Source organism: Epinephelus moara, chromosome 12 (assembly GCF_006386435.1).
Source record: "Epinephelus moara isolate mb chromosome 12, YSFRI_EMoa_1.0, whole genome shotgun sequence".
Classification (NCBI taxonomy): Eukaryota; Metazoa; Chordata; class Actinopteri; order Perciformes; family Serranidae; genus Epinephelus; species Epinephelus moara.
The window spans coordinates 40146089-40168462 of NC_065517.1; the positions used below are offsets into that span (position 1 = coordinate 40146089).

At 42.7% G+C, this 22374-nt stretch overlaps 1 protein-coding gene across 1 annotated transcript in view; it reads right to left on the bottom strand.

Moving 5' to 3' along the window:
* LOC126398252 (MAM domain-containing glycosylphosphatidylinositol anchor protein 2-like) overlaps positions 1-22374 on the bottom strand; it is a 338561-nt gene that overhangs the window by 25361 nt on the left and 290826 nt on the right. The window contains exons 13-14 of the mRNA XM_050057437.1: positions 13293-13313; positions 6923-7078 (exon numbers count right to left, since the gene is read on the bottom strand). Coding sequence (XP_049913394.1) covers positions 6923-7078; positions 13293-13313 — 177 coding nt within the window. The remainder of the gene's footprint in view (positions 1-6922; positions 7079-13292; positions 13314-22374) is intronic.

The window sequence follows — 22374 nt, forward strand, 5'->3', positions numbered from 1 at the left end:
GATTGGTTTATTGATTGGTTACTCGATTTGGGGCGACCTCTAGCTCACCTGGTATAGTCTGTGCCCTATGTAGGCTGAGTCCTCTAGAGCAGCCTGGGTTCGATTTTCTATCTTAGCTGACCTATTAATAATAAGCAAAAATAGCCACCAAAAATAATCATGCTGCAGAGCTGCGCACACAGTTTAAAGGTAGGTCACACATCTGGCTAACATGGGGATTTGTTTGAAATTGTCTGACTGTTATCGTTTTTATTGCCCTGCTGCCACATTCCCAGATCTCAGTTAATGTCACCTGTAGGGCCAATGTATGCAGTTTGTTTTATGTAATACATTATATAGTGTATATTTTCTGAGAGTGCCTCGTACATACCCTCAGGGCACAGGACAAAGTCATTGAGCCTCGCTGGGAAACTGCACAAACAGTGGATGTACCCTTTGAAATATATGAGAGCTTTTGTCAGGCAGTGTTCAGACTCCCACAACTACCCTCTGACTGCCTCCTGATATACCAGCAAATTATTTGTCACTGTAAACACTAGGAGAAAAGCGAGGCATCCTTGGTCATGCTCAGCTGCTTTCTCAGCCAGTCTGTGATAGCATGATGGAAATGAAACCTTCCATATCAGAGATAAGGGAGCAGGGCTTTCTACGAAGGACAGTTCTCCTTTTACTAATAGCAATAACCTGGGGCAAATCGAGACGATAACAATGGGGTTACATTTATGCTCCCTCGGTCTGACAGTCGTGGACAGCAGCGGTGACGGCAGCAAGTCGAACAGCCCTCTGATTGTGTCTAAGCCGAATGATCTGAAGCCAGTCTCTGTCCTGCCACAGGCACAGGGAAGGTCGCTAGTGAGCGGCTCCACGCCCCTCCAGCCAAAATCAAATGGAATATCTCCCTCAGTTGAATCTCATATCAGATAATTATACGCAAAGAGAAATGGGGCCGGTAATGAAATGCTGGACATTTTGAAACCATTAGGTGATTAAAGCCAATGCATTATTTACTGCTTCAGCTGCTGCTGGTGCCACAGCACCATAATAGGCAGTTATGTTCCTGCATGGATATCTTCCATCAGCGGATTCATATAAAATCCTCCGATGGATTCCTGCAAATCCAATTATTTTGATTCTTTATTTATTAAGTTCTTGAATACTGAATACCTGCACATGTAATCGACATATTGAATACTAAATTCTGTGCAGAGTTCTCTGGTTTGGGTACCCATGGAAACAGCAACAGAGACTCAGTTACAAGATTATCTTGAAAATAAATGATCAAGGCTGCTCATTGTTAGATTGTGCTGCATCAAGCAATTGATGACACAATGAGTACAACTGAAATCATCTATTATGCAGTTTGGAACACTTGAATCTTTCCAACTTTTTTCAACATGTCATAAAAGGCAAAACTTTTAGAGAGAAGCTTGCATGTATTGGATCAAGGTAAAACATTCATGCTGGAAAGCTTCTAATTTCATATCTTGCCACGCAATTTAGCAGTAATATGATAATGACACTGTGCTGCGGCTCTGTGGGGATTCATGTATTCATGCATGGATTACATAAGAAATAACAGAGTGGTGTCCATTTAAATGTGTGTATTCAACCATCATTTTTCCAATCCGATGAGCAGGTGCAGTGTTTTCAGAGCAACACCGACAGCTGGCAAAAATAATCACTTACACTTACACCAACTGTGTGTTTTTTTCCTATCTGTGCATAACGTTTCATTATGATTGTTCAGCTATGTACATAAATACCCTGCTGAGATATTCAATGGAGTAACTTGCTTACTGGTTAGTAAATGTTGAGGTTGTTGGTTGATTTTTGCTACATGTACCTCTCTGTATCTATGTTTTCATACATAGTCTTCATCAGTGTCATGGGGAGCTTAGCAATTACGAGTTTCCAATTTGATTCCAGTTTATTTCACATGACTGGGCTGTTGTAAACACAATGTGCCAATCACCATGCCACCATGTGTATGAAGCTACATTGAGGAGTGCTCAATCAAACAATCACCCAACTAATGGCTCAGCCAAGGAATCATTCAACTCGCCCTTTGCTAGCCCCCTGTTGCTATGTGTTTAAAGCTTTCATTTCCAGCAGAGCACATGTGTGTCAGGTTTACAGTTATAACTGTGGCAGATTTACATTTATGGTCATTTCAGAAGGAGTCGTAACTAATTTCAGACAAATTTGAAGCCAGGAACCGTGGATTTTGTCGGCCGGACAACAGTTGGGTCACTCCACGAAATCGGTGCCTTATTTTTTAAGTAGCCAGGGATTAAAGACAGTTAAGGCTAACGGAGTAGACATGAAATCAGGGGACACCGATAAATTGATAAATATTTATAAAAAATAATTTATATTTTTCCCAAAAACATTGATTAACAATAAAATCAGACTTAAAACAACATGTAAATGTTAGCATTTTAACATTTTGCCTACATTTTACAATTTTAAAGTCTGGCTAGAGTACAACAGTCATAGCGAGGGACAGGTCAAAAACCAAACCCTCATCAGCATAAAAGTAATTTTAATTATTTCAAAGTATATTCAATTGACTTTAATTTGATGTCATATTGAGGACAAAAGACAAAGTAATGTTATATTATTACATTACTTAATTGTTTGTTGTTAACAGACTGATTATTTCTTGGGGATGCAAAAGGCACCAATTCCATGGAATGCTCCAGTTGCTAGCAGGTTTTATCAGTGCTAGGTAGCTAGCTAATTTGCTAACTGAAACGATAGACTATAAAATAATGGACGTAGCCACTGTGATGTCATCCACTGGTTTTGAAGCCTCAAGCTTGGCCATAAGTGATCATATTTGGATGAGAGAGAGGAGCTAACCCTAACGATAGGTGCTAGCTTAGTTAGGATGGCGCATTTACAGCTATGGTCAACTGCTATGTTTTTAAAGCTTTCAGTTCCAGCAGAGCACATGTGTGTCAGGTTAACCGTTATGACTGTGGCAGATTTACACTAATGGCCATTTTTGAAAGAGTTGTAACTGATTTCAGACAAATTTCTAGCCTGGGACTGTGGATTTTGTTGGCCGAAATGACAACACTTGCTAGCAGGTTTTATCAGTGCTAGGTAGCTAGCTAATTAATGCTAACTCCATGACTTGGTTTATTTAAATAATCGATGTAGCCACCATGATGTCACCCGCTGGTTTTGAAGTCTCGAGTTTGGCCAGAAGTGACCATATTTGAACAACAGGGTGGCACATTTAAAGCTATAGTTCTCTGTGATAATACAAATGCTAATGCTAACTTTTCCTGTTGAGAAACATGCTTAATACAGATAAAACAAAAGGTACTTTAATGAAAAATTAAAGGCTCTCTAAGTCTTCCTATGCTTGAAAAGTTTTTGTCACATACAGCAAACATGTCCTCACGATCCGCTAGCTACATGTCCTCTGAATATGCTGTGAAAAAGTCCGGTCTCTGTAGGCAGCCCAGGCTCCGCAAATGGCAAACAAAAACACTTCACGTCTGTTTACGTTCAACAATGTTATCAAACACAACGGAGCTAGCTCGCCTTTTAGCCTCATTGTAGCCTGTAGCTCTAAAGGCCCGAACATACCCGGGCGGAACGTACGCGGAACGGACTCTGCGGAGGTCCGCGCAGACTCAAAGCGGACGTCCGCAAGCCCTGTGTGCACAAAGCTCAGATTTTACGACCGCGCGGATTCCGCTCGGCGCACCAGTGACTGCTCGGCATGTATTTTTCACATCGCGGGGGACATTTTTACAGGAAACTACAACGCGGAAGTGCGCTCGACTATGGGAGCCCGAATGACTGCGGACATTCCTCGCGGAGTCCGTTCCGCGTACGTTCCGCCCGAGTATGTTCGGGCCTTAACTGCCTCTCTGGGCACCACGTTCACATGTGCACAAGACCGTGAGACATAGGCACTGCGTTCATGTGTGTGTGCTTTTCGAGCTTAGGAAGACTTCGAGAGCCTTTAAATATCACTTCTTCAAGGGTCTTTCAGTAAAACCAACCGTCAACAAGCCTTATTTAAGCAACCAACACATTGCAAATAACTTTCATGAACTGAAAACACACTGACATAGTGACAGCTACGCCTGTGCCTACACTCTATGACTACTGGGTTATGCCATGGTTACTTTTCCTCACCAGGCCTCCAGGAAAGCAGCTCAGCCTTTCTTCCAATTTTTCCCAGTGGCCATTCACAGTGTTTCCCCCTTTGATCACCATTACAGAAGACAGTCTGTTAAACTGTTGACAGGACACCTCGAACTGGTCAATTATGACTCTCTATTATGGTTTTTTGAGCCATGGTGGTTTTATATTTGTCAAACTTTTCTCAAGCTGAGAAAAGAGACTTAAAAATCTGTGACAACATCACAATGTGAACTCCATGAGCCGAGTGGGAACGTGTGCAGAAGTAAACCCAGAAGCTAGTAACCTATTTTGGTGTATGTGCCAGGCGAGCAACTCCATTGGACTGAATAGTTGCCATCTTGGGCTCCCCACTCTAGTTATTATTGCACATCAGTCTAACCAACATTGTCACAATGGTAGCTTCTTGTCAGTGGAGGGCACCCACCTGTCACTCAAAGCGGCCATGCTCTTAATTATGCATAACTTTAAGCCTTAATAAAATGTAAATGGTAAATGGTTATATATAGATTCCCCCTCCCCCCGGTATGGTGGTCATGAATGTTGAAGTTTGCTAAGAGACCAGAACTGTTGGAACGCTGTCTGCAGCTGAACCCTGTAAAAGGGTCATAAATGTGCACTTTATGGCTACATACATAATTCTGAGCTACAGATACACGTCTCAGCATCATCGAGCCATGAAGGACGTCTCAGTTCAGCATCCTCTCAGAATTTTTTGCTGAGGATCAAAACTGAGATCCACCTTCTGTCCATCAGCGGTGAAAACGCTACTGCCCCTCCCCATCAGATACTTGCTCGCTGTGTCAGCCATAAAAAAAAAAAAAAAGAGACAGCCCCTCCATCTGTTGCTGATATCAATCATTCACGCTGTGACAGATTAGTTGCGAATATGTCCAAATTTGTCATTGAGTGGTGAGTTTAATTTACTTATACATGCTGTCTAACTAAACTTGAGCTTCAGTTTCATGATTCTCTCCTTCAGCTCTCTCTGTCTCTCTGATGCTGTCAGAGTTGTGACACCCTCATCTTGAAAGCTGTAACAACCAAAAAAGACTGAGCTAACAAAAGAATCAGCTTACTTTTGAAGTAGAATTAAATGGATGGAGCTATTTTTAACTTATTTTATGGATTTATTTTCTATTTTGACAACTCATCCTGACTGATTGCATTCTTTTCCCCTCTCCAGTGATAAAACTTGGTTTTATTGTGACCTCACTTGGATGTTTGGGCTTCACTGTGCAGAATAATGTATGTGCAGAGTTTGTTTTCACATCTGCTGACGGGGGAAAGTTTCACTGCGCTCACCTTAAATATCCTTAGTTACAGTGCGGTGTTGAAACTTCAGGCCTCTCCTGCACATACACTGAGAACAGACTATTCATATCAGTTGAATATGTCTTTTGTCCAACACATTTGTATAATCGTAAAATTATTTCTGAACGAGAGAGGACAGTGTGCCAATATCAGACAGGAGCTGTTATTCAAAGACTATCTTTATATGTTTTAAAACAGTAGTTCCCAACTGGTCCAGAAACGGGGTCCAGATTTGTCCTGTTCAAGGTCCACACTATTAAATGCATTCAGCATCTTGTATTTGGCCATCTGGTCGCGCTAGTTTGCTGTCTCTGTTAAGTAGCTATTTGTTAGTCACTCATTCTAAAGCAGGAAACAGCACTTAAAAATCAAAAAGCTCTGTACCAGAAATTAACTGTACTTCAAAATAAAGTGTGTTTTTTACACACTTGAGATTCATTAAGAATGGACCCATGACCCACTTTTGGACCGCGACACACCAGTTGGGAAACACTGTTTCAAAACATGTCTAGAAAGAATCTTTTAACGTTGACTCAGTCTTGTCTCGCCCACCCTGACAACCAGTCCTCAAGACCACTCTGTGCCAGCTCTGCTGTCTGGGCTTGCTGCAGTGTCAACTTACTTAAATCCAATTGACCTATGGCTAAGCCCCGCCGTCAAACGTGATGGGCCAATCACAGTGCGTATAGCCATTCCCATACACTGGGACATTCTCTGCCTGGACGTCCATTGAAATGCATTACAGAAAGTCAGTTTTGTTCGGTTTTATGAGTTTTTTCTGAGATTTGAAGTTTAAAAATGGTCAAACGGTGTGCATGGGGTACATGCAACTCTGACACAAGGTATCCTGAGAGGCTGGGCGACCAGGTGTATTTCTTACACTTTAAACCACATCTCAACCGAGAAAAGTGTCTCCTTTGGATAAAGTTGTGTGGTAACGTTAGACCACAACATCAACTCAACGTGAATAAGATTAACAATGATGTCTACATCTGTTCTAAGGTAAGTCAACATTGTGTTTGAGGCAACATATTGTCACTTTGCTGGAAAGAAATATAAAGTTATCTTTAACATCTCTAGCTAACGTTAGCTAAAGTTAGCCTAACGTTAGCTCCTAGCTGCGTTGTTCATCATGTCACCTTGTTTGCTGGGAGTTCATTAGCCTATTTTGTACTAGTTTTGTACTTTGGTGATCGTACATCATTGTTAGCTGTTGTCCAAAGGGCTCTAGTTAAGCTAACGTCCTCTTTAAGGTTAGAGCGGATAAAAACATTGTTTAATCCTGTCCTTACACTTTTGATCTTGTTCTGTTTTTGAAAGCCAATGGATATAAAGTATTGCTGTTACCACAGCTAAGCTATGACTGGGCAACCTTTTTGAGGAGGGGTTTAGTAAACACTTAAATCTCACAATAGGTCATGGTCAGAATTCTAGAAATACCTACCCTGCTTGGAACCACTGCGGTCACCACTGGGCCCGGTGTTGGGTGTGTATTTGGTGTCGCGGGTAGCAGCGCTGTGCCGCGTCCAATCAAAATCATCATTCTTGTCCTGGGTGAACAGGCAGATGGGCTCCTCCTCGAAGCTGCAGTGGAACTCTCCTGGTGAGCAACAGAGCAGAACCGGGCTCTCACACTCACATCGTTATAAAGGAGCCAGAAGTTATACAGTACACTGCCAAGAAGATACAGTATGTGTGCAGTGTGACACCTACTGTATATTCATGAGTGTTATGAGTGTGTGTGTGTGTGTGTGTGTGTGGCTCAGGGGGATATATACCTTATATAACAGCAAAGTCCTAATTACACCATATGATCTGGTGAACAGGATTTCTAAATTAAGACGTGACCTCCTGCTGACTGTTGTGGAGACGTCACTGAGTGTGTGTGGTTTTTCCCTTTAAATGAAAGAAAGTCCCCGCAGAGACTGCTGCACCCTGAAGACACCTAATGGCAGTGTGTGTGTGTGTGTGTGTGTGTGTGTGTGTGTGTCAGAATCATAGACTGTATAAAAACAATGGAAGAACCATCATGACGTCACCCTTTGGTTTGTAGAATCCCGTTTTGAAGCCTCGAGATTGGCACAGATCTAGCTGATGTCTAGTCACAGTAAGGGGGCGTGTTGAGGGCGGAGTTAACGAACGATGCTGGGAAATCACTTTTGTTTTTAAAACTCGCATAGGAGACTGTATTAAATTTACTATATAGGAGCTCACAACTTTTCTACTACTGGCTAAACAGTCTATCACTGGGTATGGTTACATGATGGCTAATTAAATAAATCTGAATGAAATCATTCAGAATTAAAGTCTTTCCAGGTAGTTTACATGAGAAATATTCATTCTGAATGAGGGTTTAACGGGAGATCAGTTTAATCGCCTTTATTCAGGTCTGCGCAAGGTTTGGGGCAGGGAAGGTTTCTGATTGGATAGGGGGCGGGGCGGATGTTACGTGTTTACGTTTACCGGAAGAAAACACTGTAGTCCTCGCTCCGGATAACAAGATGCTTGATGACGACGTTCTTAGTGCCTTTTTCGGGCTTGTTTTGCTTATATTCTTGGAGCAGCAGTACAACAACAACCTTGTTCTGCTAATGCTTCGTCTGTTGAGGAGGAGAAGGGAGGTAGAAGGTCGAAGAAGGGAGATAGAAGACCGTGCTGTGGCGTATGGAAACCGGTGAGTGCAACGAGTCCGACTGCTCTATCTCAGCCCGTTGCTATGCGCGCTATATACGTCATCGCGCCAGAAGGGCAAGGAAACGAGCATGTGCAGAAAGACCGGAATGAACTTAAAGAGGAATGAGTGTATACAAGTGCGAGAAATTCTTTCATTCAGAATTAGAAACGGAATATTCCAGCCCCTTACATCGGATTGAATTTTTAATCGCATTGGCCATTTTCATTCTGAATTAGGTGTTTACAAGATCACTTTTAATAGGAATGAACTTTCATTCCAAATGAAAAGGGAATTAAACTGTCCATGTAAACACACTCACTGTCTGATAAAGTGTGAGATCCTTTTTGTTGCCCTCAAATTGCCATGGACAAACCCACCAGACCATTTAAATAAACTGTGATTTCAGGGTTATAGTGCCAGAGTGTTTTTACATCTAACTGGATGAATTAATGGTTTATTTCAACCAAACCAGAGGTGGCTATTGTTGGAACAATGGAAAGATGAACCAGGATGGTTTCTGGTGACTTTGAATGAAGTGTGTTTCACAATGATAAAATGACTGTTATTTAAAAGGAGTCTGGTGGGTTTGACGATAGTGGTTTTGGGGTTGTTTCTGGTAAAACAAAAAGGATCTCTCTCTTTCACAAAATAATCTGTCTCTGTGGGGATCCTTTCTATAATTTTGCCAGATACTTAGAATAGTAATCTGAACCTGTCAGTTAGGTCATGTCAAGGAATGGCAGCTTTCAGAACTGTTTTTTAGATTCTTTGGACAGCCCACTACTAAAGCATAGTGGATAGCATCCATTAAACAGACACTCTTACACACAAATCTCATGTGAAAGTGGTTTGAAAAATCCACTGTATGCTTTCTCACGCCCGTCGGCGGGTGATACAGATGACGAAGGCACCCTTTAGTGTCTTTATGAGATGCATCCTTTAGTGCAATGGCTCCCAACTGGTGGGTCGCGGTCCAAAATGTGGGTCGTGTGTGACTCCGAAACATGTAAAGTTTGGGAAAAATTGACGACGTTGACAACATGGCCGAACGCAAGTATGTCCCTGAATATATTAAACTGTGTGGACCTCAAATGAATGACTAAGGAGAAATCTGGACCCTCTGGCTGGACCAATTGGGAACCACTGCTTTAGAGTCTGTACTGCATGTGACATACAGCTGTCACCTGAGTAAAACATGTTGTAACACGTGGTTTAAGTTGTCAAATGGCTACAGATAGGTTGAAGTAACAAAATAACATCATGTTTTTGGTTTAGAATAAGTTCCTACGTAACGTTACAACAAAACAGCATTGGCTTTGGTTTCACACAAGACACCAATAGCAGTGTCCTCGCTGAAAATCTGTGTGATTGACCCATTCACCTCCCCTTGCTCCTGCCCTACACAGACCTCGTTGCTCTTTATACTACATCAGTTGCTCTGAGCATCAAATATTGCTGTGTATGGGTTTATATTGGAGTTTGTTGAAAGCCTGGTGGATCCCAAATGCCAAAGGGTGCCTTCTGCGTCAGTATCACACACCAAGGGGTGTGACAAAGCATCGGTATTTGACAACTAAGTTTAAGTTTAAGTTTAGTTTAAGTTTATTTAATTTATTAATCCCTCTGAGGGGAAATTCAATGTTTTCACTCTTGCTTGTCAATTACACACAGGTCTGAAAGACACACACATGCACAGACAGAACCTATACATGCACAAAGTGGAGAGATGTCAGAGTGAGGGGGCTGCCCTTTGGTCAGGTGCCCTGAGCGGTTGGGGGGTTCGGTGCCTTGCTCAAGGGCACCTCAGCAGTACCCAGGAGGTGAACTGGCACCTCTCCAGCTACCAGTCCACGCTCCATATTTGGTCCGGACAGGGACTCGAACAGGCGACCCTCCGGTTCCCAACCCAAGTCCCTATGGACTGAGCTACTGCTTGTAGAAATACGATAACATTTAAAATAAAATCTATTGAACTGCCAATCATTTTTGAATACCTCTTTTTTTCATGACTGAAAGTAAAAATGATTGTCCTTGGATGTTTTGTAGTGTCTCACTCGTAGGACTCTGTAATCAGTTTTTAAAATTGACACCGCCTCCCTCCCTCTCTATCACACTCCATCTTCTCAGTCGTAGTTGTGCAGGTGCAGACACTTGGTGCTCCCCCCTCTTTCACCCTCGCCCTCCCTTCTCCTTCGCCGCTCTCCACGCCCTTTTGACTGCAATTTGTAAACTAGTGGAGTGTGCAGCAGAGGAGTCAAACCTTAAGTTTCGTCACTCCTCAAGAAAAAACAAAAGTAATTCCCTAGTGTGAGGTTATGACAAGTCACGTGTAGGGGAATGTCTCACAGTGAATATACCGATGAATAAGAAGGGAACTAACACACTCAGTTTAATGAAGGTGGTAAGCGCAGGATCAACAGTGTCAGAACCTCAATTCTAATCCACGTGAAAAACAAAGCAAAACCTAACCAGAGGACACGCTGCTGCTGAGCAGTGTCCTCAAAGAGATAGTAAAAAGGAGCATTTGGATTCAGGATACAGGCATGTGTTCTGATAAATATTCATTGATTTATTAAAACGTAGCTGGGAGCAGTTTGGAGTGGTGACCTTGAGAGGAGCAGAAACGGCAGCTTTTACTCAGGTAATGGAGGTAACATAGACTGAGGAAGAGCGTGGGTGGATGGACCAAAGCAAGGAAGAGGGCAGTGATGCTGCGAGGCAGAGAAACAGATAGAAAGTGAGAGCAGGAGAGAAAGAAGTGGTGGAGTGGGAGAGTGGAGGAAGGGGCTGGGTTGCAGGCACTCTTGACTCTTCTCCTCATAGGCATGCAGATTTAAATGGAGGTCTAGCTCCGGGGGCTAGACACCAACGCCCCCCCATCCACTGTGAGCTAAACTAAATGCTTTTGCTTTCTGCGCCCGGGAGAGATAGGGAGGATTTGGAGGAGAGGCAGAGGAAGGAGGGAGGATGAGGAGGCGTGCAGGTAAGATAGTTTCCTTCGGGGATTTGGATAATGATGTTGGTGATTAGGATGTTTGTTATTATGTTGGCAATGTTTGTGTGAACACCCACCAAAAATATATACCTATATAAATAAATAAACCACAATTCACAACAGCACACTGCAGCACGGCAAACAATGATTAAGTGTGGATTCTCAAGGCGTGAATAATGTGAATTTGTAAAGTTTCCACAATGAAATGTGTCATAAATGGGACTAAGCATTAAAGAATGTAAACACACGGCACAGATGCATGCATAAGTAATCTTCACAAAGCACAGAGCGTGCAAATGTTCCCATGCACACACACACACATTCTTGTACTTCTATTTTTGTGAGGACCCTCATTGACATAATACATTCCCTAACTGTAACCATCACAACTAAATGCCTAACCCTAACCCTAACCTCAACCTAATTCTAACTTGAACCCTAAAACCAAGTCTTAACCCTCAAACAGGCCTTTGGAAAAGTGAGGACCGGCCAAAATGTCCTCATTTTGCATAAATGTCCTCACTCTGTTGCTAAAATACATGTTTTGGTCCTCACTGTGTAGCATGTACAAGCACACACACACACACACACACACACACACACGAACACATGCAAATACAGTCCATCCTATATGCACAGTGTCCTGTGAAGATTTAAACGGATAGTGATAGTTCATTTTTTTTGAAGTGGGGTTTTATGGGGTACTTATCCATAGACAGTATATTACACACGGTAGATGTCAGTCTGCGAGTCCAACATGGAAGCTAAGCAATCTACTGCTGTGAAGGGGGCTGCACCACAATTTATTTTAGCCACTTAAAAAAAAGTCCCACCTAAAAAAATCAATATCCATTTAAGTGTATGCTATATTTAGAATATTTTCATTGCTTTACCCTAAATTCAGATTCAGCCGTTACGTCTCTCTCTTCAGAGCCAAACTCCACTGAAAAACACAGTGATTTAACATTGCTCAACACAGGAGCTGCTGGTCTACTGCTGCTTCAATCAGTTATTTTGTTTGTGTTATTGTGTGACTTTGGCGTTTGGATTCACCAAAGTCACACAATAACACAAAATATCTAACTGATCGAAGCAGTGGTGGAGCAGCAGCTCCTGTGTTCATTGAGCTAAAATTGACTGTTTTTGTCAATGGAGTCTGGCTTTGGCAAGAGCGTAGATGTGAAACTTAAGCCTTTAATGGCTTCCCTATCAGAGTGGGTTGTCTGACGGAAATGTGAATCAATGAAAATACTCTCAATATCCTCCTGAGACCTGAACTTTTGTTTGGTTTGCATTTCTTATTTCACCTAGCTATTTTGGATCAGTAGGACCTGATGATCAGTAAGTTCCAATGTCCTCAAATAAGACGATAAAAAAGACCCAATGTCTTCAAAGTAGTACTTTCTAATTAACAGCTGCTTATCTTGTTACTGTTGCTAAAATTGGTCAAATATGTTGCCATATCAAACTATAGACATTAATAATCATAGATAATCAAGTTTTAACCATAACATTTGATCAGGTTTTGGACCTTGTCCACTTTTGTGTCGGAATCGGCTGCAGACTGACTTGGCAGAGATGGCCGCCATCTTGTTTTTTACTTGGATTAGTGTATTGTGCTCTTACTGCCACTAGATGGCACAAAAAGTGTCCACACACAAGGACAACAGGCCTTAGTATAGCAGAATGAAGAATAAGGTCAAGTAAACCCAAAATGTGGCTAAAATAGGTTTTGCAGCAGTACATTGCTTAGCTTCTGTGTCAGACTCCGGCCTGCTTCTCCAAACTGGGGGCGTGCTGACTGACATCTACTGCAGTTAATACACTGACTATGAATACGTACCCCAAACAACCCCACTTCAAAAACTCCTAACTATCCCTTTAAAGCTCCCAACATGTCAAAATGCCTGGTGCAGGTTTACCCAGAGTTCCTAAAGGAAAGCTCATTTGTCATACTTCATTTAGTCCTACTTAAGAATACTTAGAAGGATCTTCCAGTGCAGTGTGACATGTTGAGAGTCAGATCTCCACGGGACGTGCAGTTACTCTGAGTCTCCCCACTGTTCTCACAGACTGTGCTGCTCAGACAGACAGGAGGAGCTCGCTCTCTGGCGAGACATGCTAAGTGAGGTGCACATTACTTACTCAGGTGAGGGTTGATGGGAGCTGTGAAAGAGAAAGGCCAGGGACAGTCATTAGTACAGAATATCTAAGCCGTCTGTCAATACGTGAAACGCCTCTTAAAAGGAAATGCTCACACAGCCGTACAAGCACTCAAACTGTCGCACTTTAAAAATGTTTGGCTGACATAATGTGCTCTACAAGGAGTTACACAGAATACAAGCATGCACACAGTAGCTGCTGCTATTAACCTTTCGTCCTGCTGTCATCTACTGTTTAGGCACAGAGCTAATAAAAGTCTGCATGTATAAAACTTAGAGCTTGCACACTTTGCTCGGTGTCTTACTGTCATAAAACTAAATGAAAGAGGCCCATGGGAAGGCTGGGAATATTGTCCTGTGATATTAAAACACTGCAAGTATATTAGAGTGTGTGAGCTCCATCTTCGCTGAGCTCTATTGCTTACACAGTGCACGAATAAACACGTAGCTAAACAGGAAGCAATCCACTGGCACGCACAATGCAATTATTATTGAGCAGACAGAAAGAGAGATGTCTGGGATTTAAAGTGGAAAAGGTGACAGCAGTCGTTCTCTGCCTGTTATCAAATGTAAAAGACAGAGGGATTAGGAAGACCGGCCTGACCACATTAATAAGCTTATAGCGCAACTGCTTATCATTACTGCCATTTACCGGCGTTGCTGATTGTTCTTGTTCAAGGTGACTTCCATTTAGAGCACTAAGCCTATTTTATACTTCCATTTAGAAGCCAATAAATCATAAAAATGAAATGAGTAATAATCACAAGTGTGCCTGCTAATCGCTTCCCTGTAACATCCTTGATTCTTACCGTGTTTTCAGCGCCGCCATTATGGCAACTTTCAGATCAAACACTGATAACTGGAGTCCATTGAAACACACGCGAGGCTTCTTTCGCATTCTGTCCACCTCAGCGCGGTTCAATGCTTCCCTCATTGATAATTTAAGAGGCTACCGCCGCGGCAAACACAGAAAGGTCAAGGGTATCACACAGAGTTGCAACGAGCCAGTTAGTCGGCACTTCACTTTTTGCAGAGTAAATACCATTTAACCTGTCAAGAAGATTCATGGGCATTTTCATGATCGATTGCTGACCGGCTGAATAGATGCGATACATCAGCTTTACCACAAAACTACGTCGCTGCCTGATTTATGAAACCTCTCTGTTGGTTGGGAGGGGGGGATTGATTTTAATCCAACCAATTAAAGTGAGTAATAACAAATCATTCCTACAAAGGAAAACATGTACTGAAGAGCGGGGAAGTACCGCGGGGATGGTGGAATCGGTCTTTTTAAAAGCAGAAACTCGAGTAGTGATTTCTGTTTATGGCTGCGCCGTTCATGGAAATGTGTGTTCACTTGCAGTGTGGAGAAACAAGCACAAAGGCACACACAGAGAGAGAGAGAGGGGAAAGACAGAGAGAGAGAACAAACCATTGCATTTCCAATTGAATCATATAAAACATTCAGTGAACTGCAACACTGCAGCTGGAGCCTCGCCACGAGTGTGCTGAGAACAGGCTGTACACCCTCATCATATAAAAGCTTTAATAATCTTACTATGTTACTGATTGTGAAAATACCTGCATCCCAACACTCCTTACTGAATGCATCTGCACAGAGTGGCGCTGCTGCAATGAAAGTCTCTGCAGAGAGGGAGGAAATCATCTGGGCTGTTGCAGAGAAAATGTTTTAAATGACAACTTACAGCCTGAGGCCGGTGAAACGGATGCTGAGTTTTCTGACAAAACTCTATTCTTTCAGCCCCCTCCTACTGCTCGCCGGCTCTTTCCCTGTCCCATTTCCTGCAGCTCTCCTCGCCCTCCTCCCCAATCCTTCCTGCTGCCCTCTTCCTTCTTCCAAGACTGTGGTTATGAAAATATGTTTCCTTGTCAGTTTTTTTTTTTTTACCTGCAGCCTCCCCAGGCTGACTCTCGGTGCCTTAGTCCAGATGAATGTGTCTGCTCGAGCAATGTCTCTACCCCCACTGAGGATATCAAGCTGAGCACAGAGCAGGCCCAGAGGCTACTTTACTACTGCTGTGCATGCACACACCCTCTCCAAAACACACACACACACACACACACAAACAGATAATTTAACTTCCAATTTAGATGACCGCACTGGATATGGGAAAGCAAACATGGACCAAAATAAATTCAGATTGAGGTTTCAACTATTTAAAATGAAGCACTCTTGTCAGAAATTTTACAGCCTTGTCTTTAAATACTTCTCCAGCTCCTGAGTGGACCTCACACTCAAAATGCACTACGTTGTTAAAGCATAGGTACGAAAAGCCCGCGAGCAAGCTGCAAAGGCTTTAAAAAATATCTCTTGCTTCTTTCTTAATGTTGCAGCACTCTGCTTTCCCTTCCGGCTACAAAAGCTTCAAATAATGATCGAGGACGAAATGTAATTTTGATGGTTCTTAAGATAAACAGTCCCAGTTATCATGGTGTGAAGTGGAGTTAGATTTCAAGGCAGCTCTTTGAAAATATTTTAAGGTAGGGTTGGGTATAGGTTTGGGCAGTATCATGGTATAACAGTATACCAGGGTATTTAGGAATCTCAGTGGTATGATTTTCAGCACCGTCAAAAATGCAGGTATATATACTGTATTAAGGATGTATTGTATGTAGTACACATCATGCGCCACCAGAGGTCAGTCTCTACTGTAGAAACAGGCCGCTAAGCTGAGAGACATGAAGTGGTAGGGAGAACGTTACAGGACTGTTAACACTTGGGAAAAACTGTATATTTTCACATCTAAAGCCAAGTTCAGACCAAATACAATGAGAGATGAAACAGGCAACTACTAAACCTGCTGGTTCACACCAATGCAACCAGATGAGACAGTGTATCATCTCTATGCAACAACTCTCTGTACTGTTTTCAGACTTTTTTTTGTGTCTGAATATAATTTGTAGCTTCTTAAAATATGAATGAGGATACTGATAGTGAGATACTGGCTACAGCTGCATTTGTAGTAGTGATGACATGGTGAAAAACAGAAACAAAACGAGCATCAGATGGACTGTATTCATAATCAATACACAACAATGTAAGTAAGCAGCGGCAGTTAATCAGTCAATGAGAATGTGTGTGTGCAGGCATAGACACATACAGTGAGCAGCAGCAGCGACCCACCGTCCAACACCGGCACATCGTGAGGACGGAAACAGAGGGCTCTTCGGAGACGAGCACCTGCCACAGCAAGCGAACACGTTGTCTGCGGTCATTTTGACTCAACCAGCGTATTTCACTACAAGCTGATTGGCTGTAAACGGGCGACGTGCTTTCCGTTCTAAAACCTGCCGCCTGTGATTTGACCAGCTGAGTTGCAGGTGACACCATCAGCCTGCTTGAGTTCACACTGCTGCAACTTTTCTCTGCAATGTTCTTAAACGGTTTTGTCTCGTCGCGAATCTTTGATCTGAACTGGGCTTAACTCACTTAACTCTGTTTCAACCAATCCAGAATTTGTGATTGTTGCAGCAGTGGACTGTCTAACTAACTGACTAACAAGACTAACTAAGACAGTTTTGGTGAATTTTATTTCGTTTCTGTTAGGTTTAATTGAAGTGTGCTTTTTGATAAATCAACAAAGCAATTAAAGGGATAGTGCACCCAAAATGAAAATTCAGCCATTATCTACTCACCCATATGCCGAGGGAGGCTCAGGTGAAGTTTCAGAGTCCTCACATCACTTGCAGAGATCCAAGGGGAGAGGAGGTAGCAACACAACTCCACCTAATGGAGGCTGACGGCGCCCCAGATTCAAACGTCCAAAAACACATAATTGAAACCACAAAATATCTCCATACTGCTCGTCCGTAGTGATCCAAGTGTCCTGAAGCCCCGACATAAAAAGTTGTTTGGAAAAACTTAATTTAAACTCTGTTTTTAGCCTCATTGTAGCCTGTAGCTCTGACTGCCTCTGTGTATACCGAGCTCACTACAATGAGGCTAAAAACAGAGTTCAAATGAGGTTTTTCCAAACAACTTTTTATGTCGGGGCTTCAGGACACTTGGATCACTACGGACGAGCAGTATGGAGATATTTTGTGGTTTCAATTATGTGTTCTTGGACGTTTGAATCTGGGGCGCCGTCAGCCTCCACTAGGTGGAGTTGTGTTGCTACCTCCTCTCCCCTTGGATCTCCACAAGTGATGTGAGGACTTGAAAACTTCACCTTAGCCTCCCTCGGCATATGGGTGAGTAGATAATGGCTGAATTTTCTTTTTTGGGTGCACTATCCCTTTAAGATCGTTATGTCAGTGAAGGTTAAACCTGTATTGTATGGTTGGAGTCAGGCTGGGGTGCTTGGTAACACTGCATATAAATACAGTCATATATCGTATACTCGGTAAAATTTCAGTAAGAGATAATGTATATTAAAAAAAAGATACTACCCAAGCCTCAGTTGGGTACAAAACTCTAAGCATACTTTTAAGCATACTGACTAAATTGCGTCAATACCATCAAGTACCCATTCACATTAAATCCATCAGTGTCAAATTGTGTTACCTGAGCATATCTGGGTGAGAACACCAGGATTAGACAAGAGGCGGAAGTTCCGCAAAGCGCCCTGAAGCCTAGAAATCAGCCATGGAGCTCTGATACCCGCAATAAACCTCTACAGAGCCACTGGGTTCAACATCAGACCAGAAGCAGGAGCATCCCAAAACCAGGAAGCCAGCTATGGAGCTTCTCAGCCGCTCCATCGGCTCCCCAGCGAGCCAAAACTATCCCTACAGTGTCGATCTGCCCAACTGACAACCTCTGGGGCTGAAAAACAAAGCCAACATGCAAATGTCAAAAACTGCAATTTTTTGAACAACCACCTGAAGCTGACTCAAGGAGCCAGTAAATCCTCACAGACATAGATTTTAAAATGTCCAACTTTGCACCAGAAACAAACATGTTTACAGCCTGGTCTCTAAAGCTAATTTCAACATTCATGTCAACTGCAAGGGAGTGAGTTTTTATATAACTCACCGGTTTACGTTTTATTAAGGCTTAAAGTTATGTATAATGAGAGTCAGGCTGTCTGCCAATAGTGTCCTCAGCTTCTCAGTCAGATCCAACTCTCGCTCCTTCACACAGCTCCACCTTCTCACCCAAATATGGTCATTTCTGGCTCCAAAAGGTCAAGATGGCGATGGCCAACATGCCGAACTCGAGGCCTCAGAACGCGAGTCCACAAACCAATAGATGACATCACAGTTACAGTCTAAGGATCTGCTGCAATAATTTTGGGGCCTGGTCTGTTTGTTTTCTAGATCAATTTTAGTAATAGCCAAGTATCACTGCCAGACACACACACGCACACACAAGTGGACAGACAGACAGACAGAGACAGAACATTAGCTCTATGTGTGATTAGAAAAGAGCAGAGGAGCAGAATTGCTTTTAGTCTACTACGTCACTCATTTTGTTATTACAGAGAACATAAAGTACCAAAAATAGGTATCATACAGTACCTGTTCAGCCATAAAGACAGGCCATGTCCTTAACCCCAGCATTAGGTGCATGTCTGGTTTCTACTTTTCCAACTCAGAGGACAAAACAAACTGTTGCCTGACGCATGACTGCCTTCCATCCAAATTGCCTAATTTTGATTGAAACACAAAGTGAGCTCATTGACCGCCAAAGGACAGCAGTCCGTAGAGGCCGTTCCGGATACAAACACTGACTTCATCTTGGCTGGATTCCCTGCCCACTCGCCTGCGGCTGTATTACAAAGCAGCAAACAATTCTGTGGCTGCAGCCAAGTGTCCTCATACACAGCAGCGGCCCAGCTTCTTCTCTTTTTTTTCCACTGACCTCATATAATTCACACTCTCCAAGACTCCCATCCATCATGTTTAGGGGGTCTGGGTGGGTGCCATGACGTTCTGAGAAAGCCCTGTGACGGCTTCACAGCTCCAACCATCAGCTGGAATAATAACAGCGTGGGCAAAATGTAATTCAGCAGCCTTCCCCTTCATGTCTCCAAGACAGAAATAACACGAGCGACATCACGCTATTGTTTCCTTCAATCAGATTGTTGCTCCCTAACAGACGATGTAACTGCTCTGCACTGGTCCTGCAGTAACACATACAGACCAGTGGACACACCCAAACACAGCCAGCCCATGTCCAGTCATCTCCTATGTGTTATCCTGCTCTTGCATCAGTGTGCGGATGACACATCGATGCAAGCAAGTGAATCCTTAATGGACTTCCACATGAATTAGCTCTGCTGTGGTTTTAATAGTAAGTCAAGGACTGAGACGAAAAAGATGTGGAGAACAGCAATGCGCTCTGGGTAAAATATGCAAAAAGCAAAAAGGAGACTGTGCCAGTGCAAACATTTAATATAATAGAAACCATGAGAAGTGCACAAATCATATTATTTATGGTAACATCGGTATATTCTGTTATTTAAAGGGCGGCTCCATTATTATTATTATTATTATTATTAGAGGTTTTTATACATTTATGTTGCTTCCCATTAGTGTTACTTACGTATTCCTTTAAATTGTATGTATTCTTTTTCTTTCTTATTATCAGTATTATATGTGGGGCTGACCAGAAAGGACATTAGTCGCCAAGATTTCATTGGTCGCTTAGTCGCAGAAAAACAAAACATGAAACTCTATTAGGAGCTGCACCTTATCAAAATAAATCAAAACCTATATGACTGGACCATGTGTGAATTTACTTTGAAAGGACAGACACAGGAAGTGTCCTCGTCAGGTTAATTTCCAGGGCTGGTACCTGCGGTTATTCCACAGGCTAGTTAATAACATGTCGGGCAGGAAATCCAAAGTGTGGGATCATTTTGAGAAGGTGAAGGACGAACCCAAGGTGATATGTAAACTCATCGACTACAAACAAGAGCTCCTGTGTTTTCATTAACTTAGACTGAGCCATTTATATCTACAAAGGGTGCGAGTCCTGGTCATTGAGTTCACCATGTTGCACCACTACGTTTCTACAGTAACCCAGAACAGACAAACCAAACACTGGCTCTAGATAGAGCCATTCACGTTAGCCACTGCAGTCAGCAGCAACTCCACAGCGAGAAGAACAGTGGAGGAAAAACACTGATTTGTATTGTGAATCTACTTTACTCAGTGTTGTTACAGATTTATTCACCTCTGTGGATAACTTGGCTCTTGGTAAAAACCTCCTGAGCAATGAATGCTGTAGGAATACTAACGGGAGTTGATGCTTGACACATGGGAGAAGATTCAGCTGGTTGCAATCACGCCACTTAATCCAACACACTGCTCGTTTAAATTAAAATATCCTTTAAACACATGTACTCCAGAACATGCACAAAAAATATAGTGATAAGACAGCAGCTACACTGTGGTTTACAGACTAAAACGCCTTCACAACTGGGTCAACATTTCTGCAATGAATACATAATTTTCAGTATTCTAGCATTTTGTCGTGAGAGAGAAGAAATACCCTCGAATAACAGGATATTTTGAGGAAATATTACCCATCCTCAGCAACCCTTTGCTGCAAGCTTGTGGCCCGAGTATTAAAAAACCCCTAAAACTTCAGAAACTGCGACCATGATTGGACAAAAGCTCAGATAGAGATTACAATGAACAACCACTGGCCGAATAATAACACCTGAGCTACAGCAGGGGTTTGAAATCATCTGGAGCAGGAGACGGTATTTAATGTAAGATTTAGTGGGTTTTGACTTTAAGACAGGCATCTTACTGTATATGTCACCAAGAGCTGCATAAAAATGGAAAATTAAGAAACAGCAGTGGTGTTTTACCGAGCCACTGTGAGGGTTGACAGGAGGCTTAAACATTAAATCCTGCGCCTTGGAGGAAACCAGAGAGGGAGAGAAAGAGAGAGGAGCGCTATGAGGAACACCAAACAGATGCCGAGTTTGTCACTGCAGCAAAATTTAAAAGCGCGTCTTTGGAGCTTGGTGACACCACCATCCTTCATCCTACAGCTGGGGACACTATAACCGCTTTTGTGTTTTCTTGCCAGCTCGCAGAAAAGCTGCTACCATCGGCTTTATGTGCATCACAATGATCGCTTGGCCTATTGGGCAATGACGAGCAAACTCACTCATACTTAGATTTTAGAGGCCTTATGTTAAAACTAGGACGGCAATGTTTATCCTAACAGCTAACAAACTGGCGAACATATTTCTTTGGTTTATGTACAGACACATTCATTGTGAGGGTCACAGGGAGGCAGAGACTACACACTGTAGTGAAAGGCAGGAAGCACCATGCTCTGTACACATAAATACACACGCAGATGGACAAACACAGACAGACAAACACACTCACACTGACACCTGAGGGAAGCTTGGAGACTTCTAACTCTTCTTTTTGATTTGTGAGAAGAAATCAAAGCAAACATGGTGAAAATGTGCAAACTCCACGCTGTAAGAAGCGGGGCTAAAGGTGAATTCAACCTCGCCACCTTCTCGCTGTGAAGCAAGAGTGATGAAAAAAATCAAAGACGGGTATTAAATGACTTTAAATGCACAGTGGTGAGTCACTCCATGTATCTGGTTCAACATTCAAGATATGCCACAGTTATAAGGTAAACTATATTTTAACATTTTCTCCACAGCTTGCAAATGTACCGTCATTTTGTTTTTGGTTCATTTTTAAGATAAACGCAAAATGATGTAAGACAGGATGCACTTCCTTGTTAGTCTGGTGTGTCTGGTGCTGTCCCACTATTTCCTGCAGAAACATGGTGGACACCCTTCAGTCTCCCCCCAGGTGCTGACAGTGAGCAAAGGCCAAAACACATCGACGGCAAATGGTGTCAAAAAATACGCCTCTACTATTTTCAATGTACAACCCCACACCAGTGGCGGGGTCGGCACTCCTGTACGCACCGCCCCTCATGCTACTGTCCTATTTCCAGCCTCGCCACCCCTGAATTAAATGCATTTTCCCCCCACTCACTCTCCTCTTTTACATATCTGCAAAGAGAACTCTGTGTGTGATGAAGAATGGATGAGGAGAGACTTGTCGAGGTCGGAAATATCCCGAGCTAAATGACCCACAGTCCCGACATTATA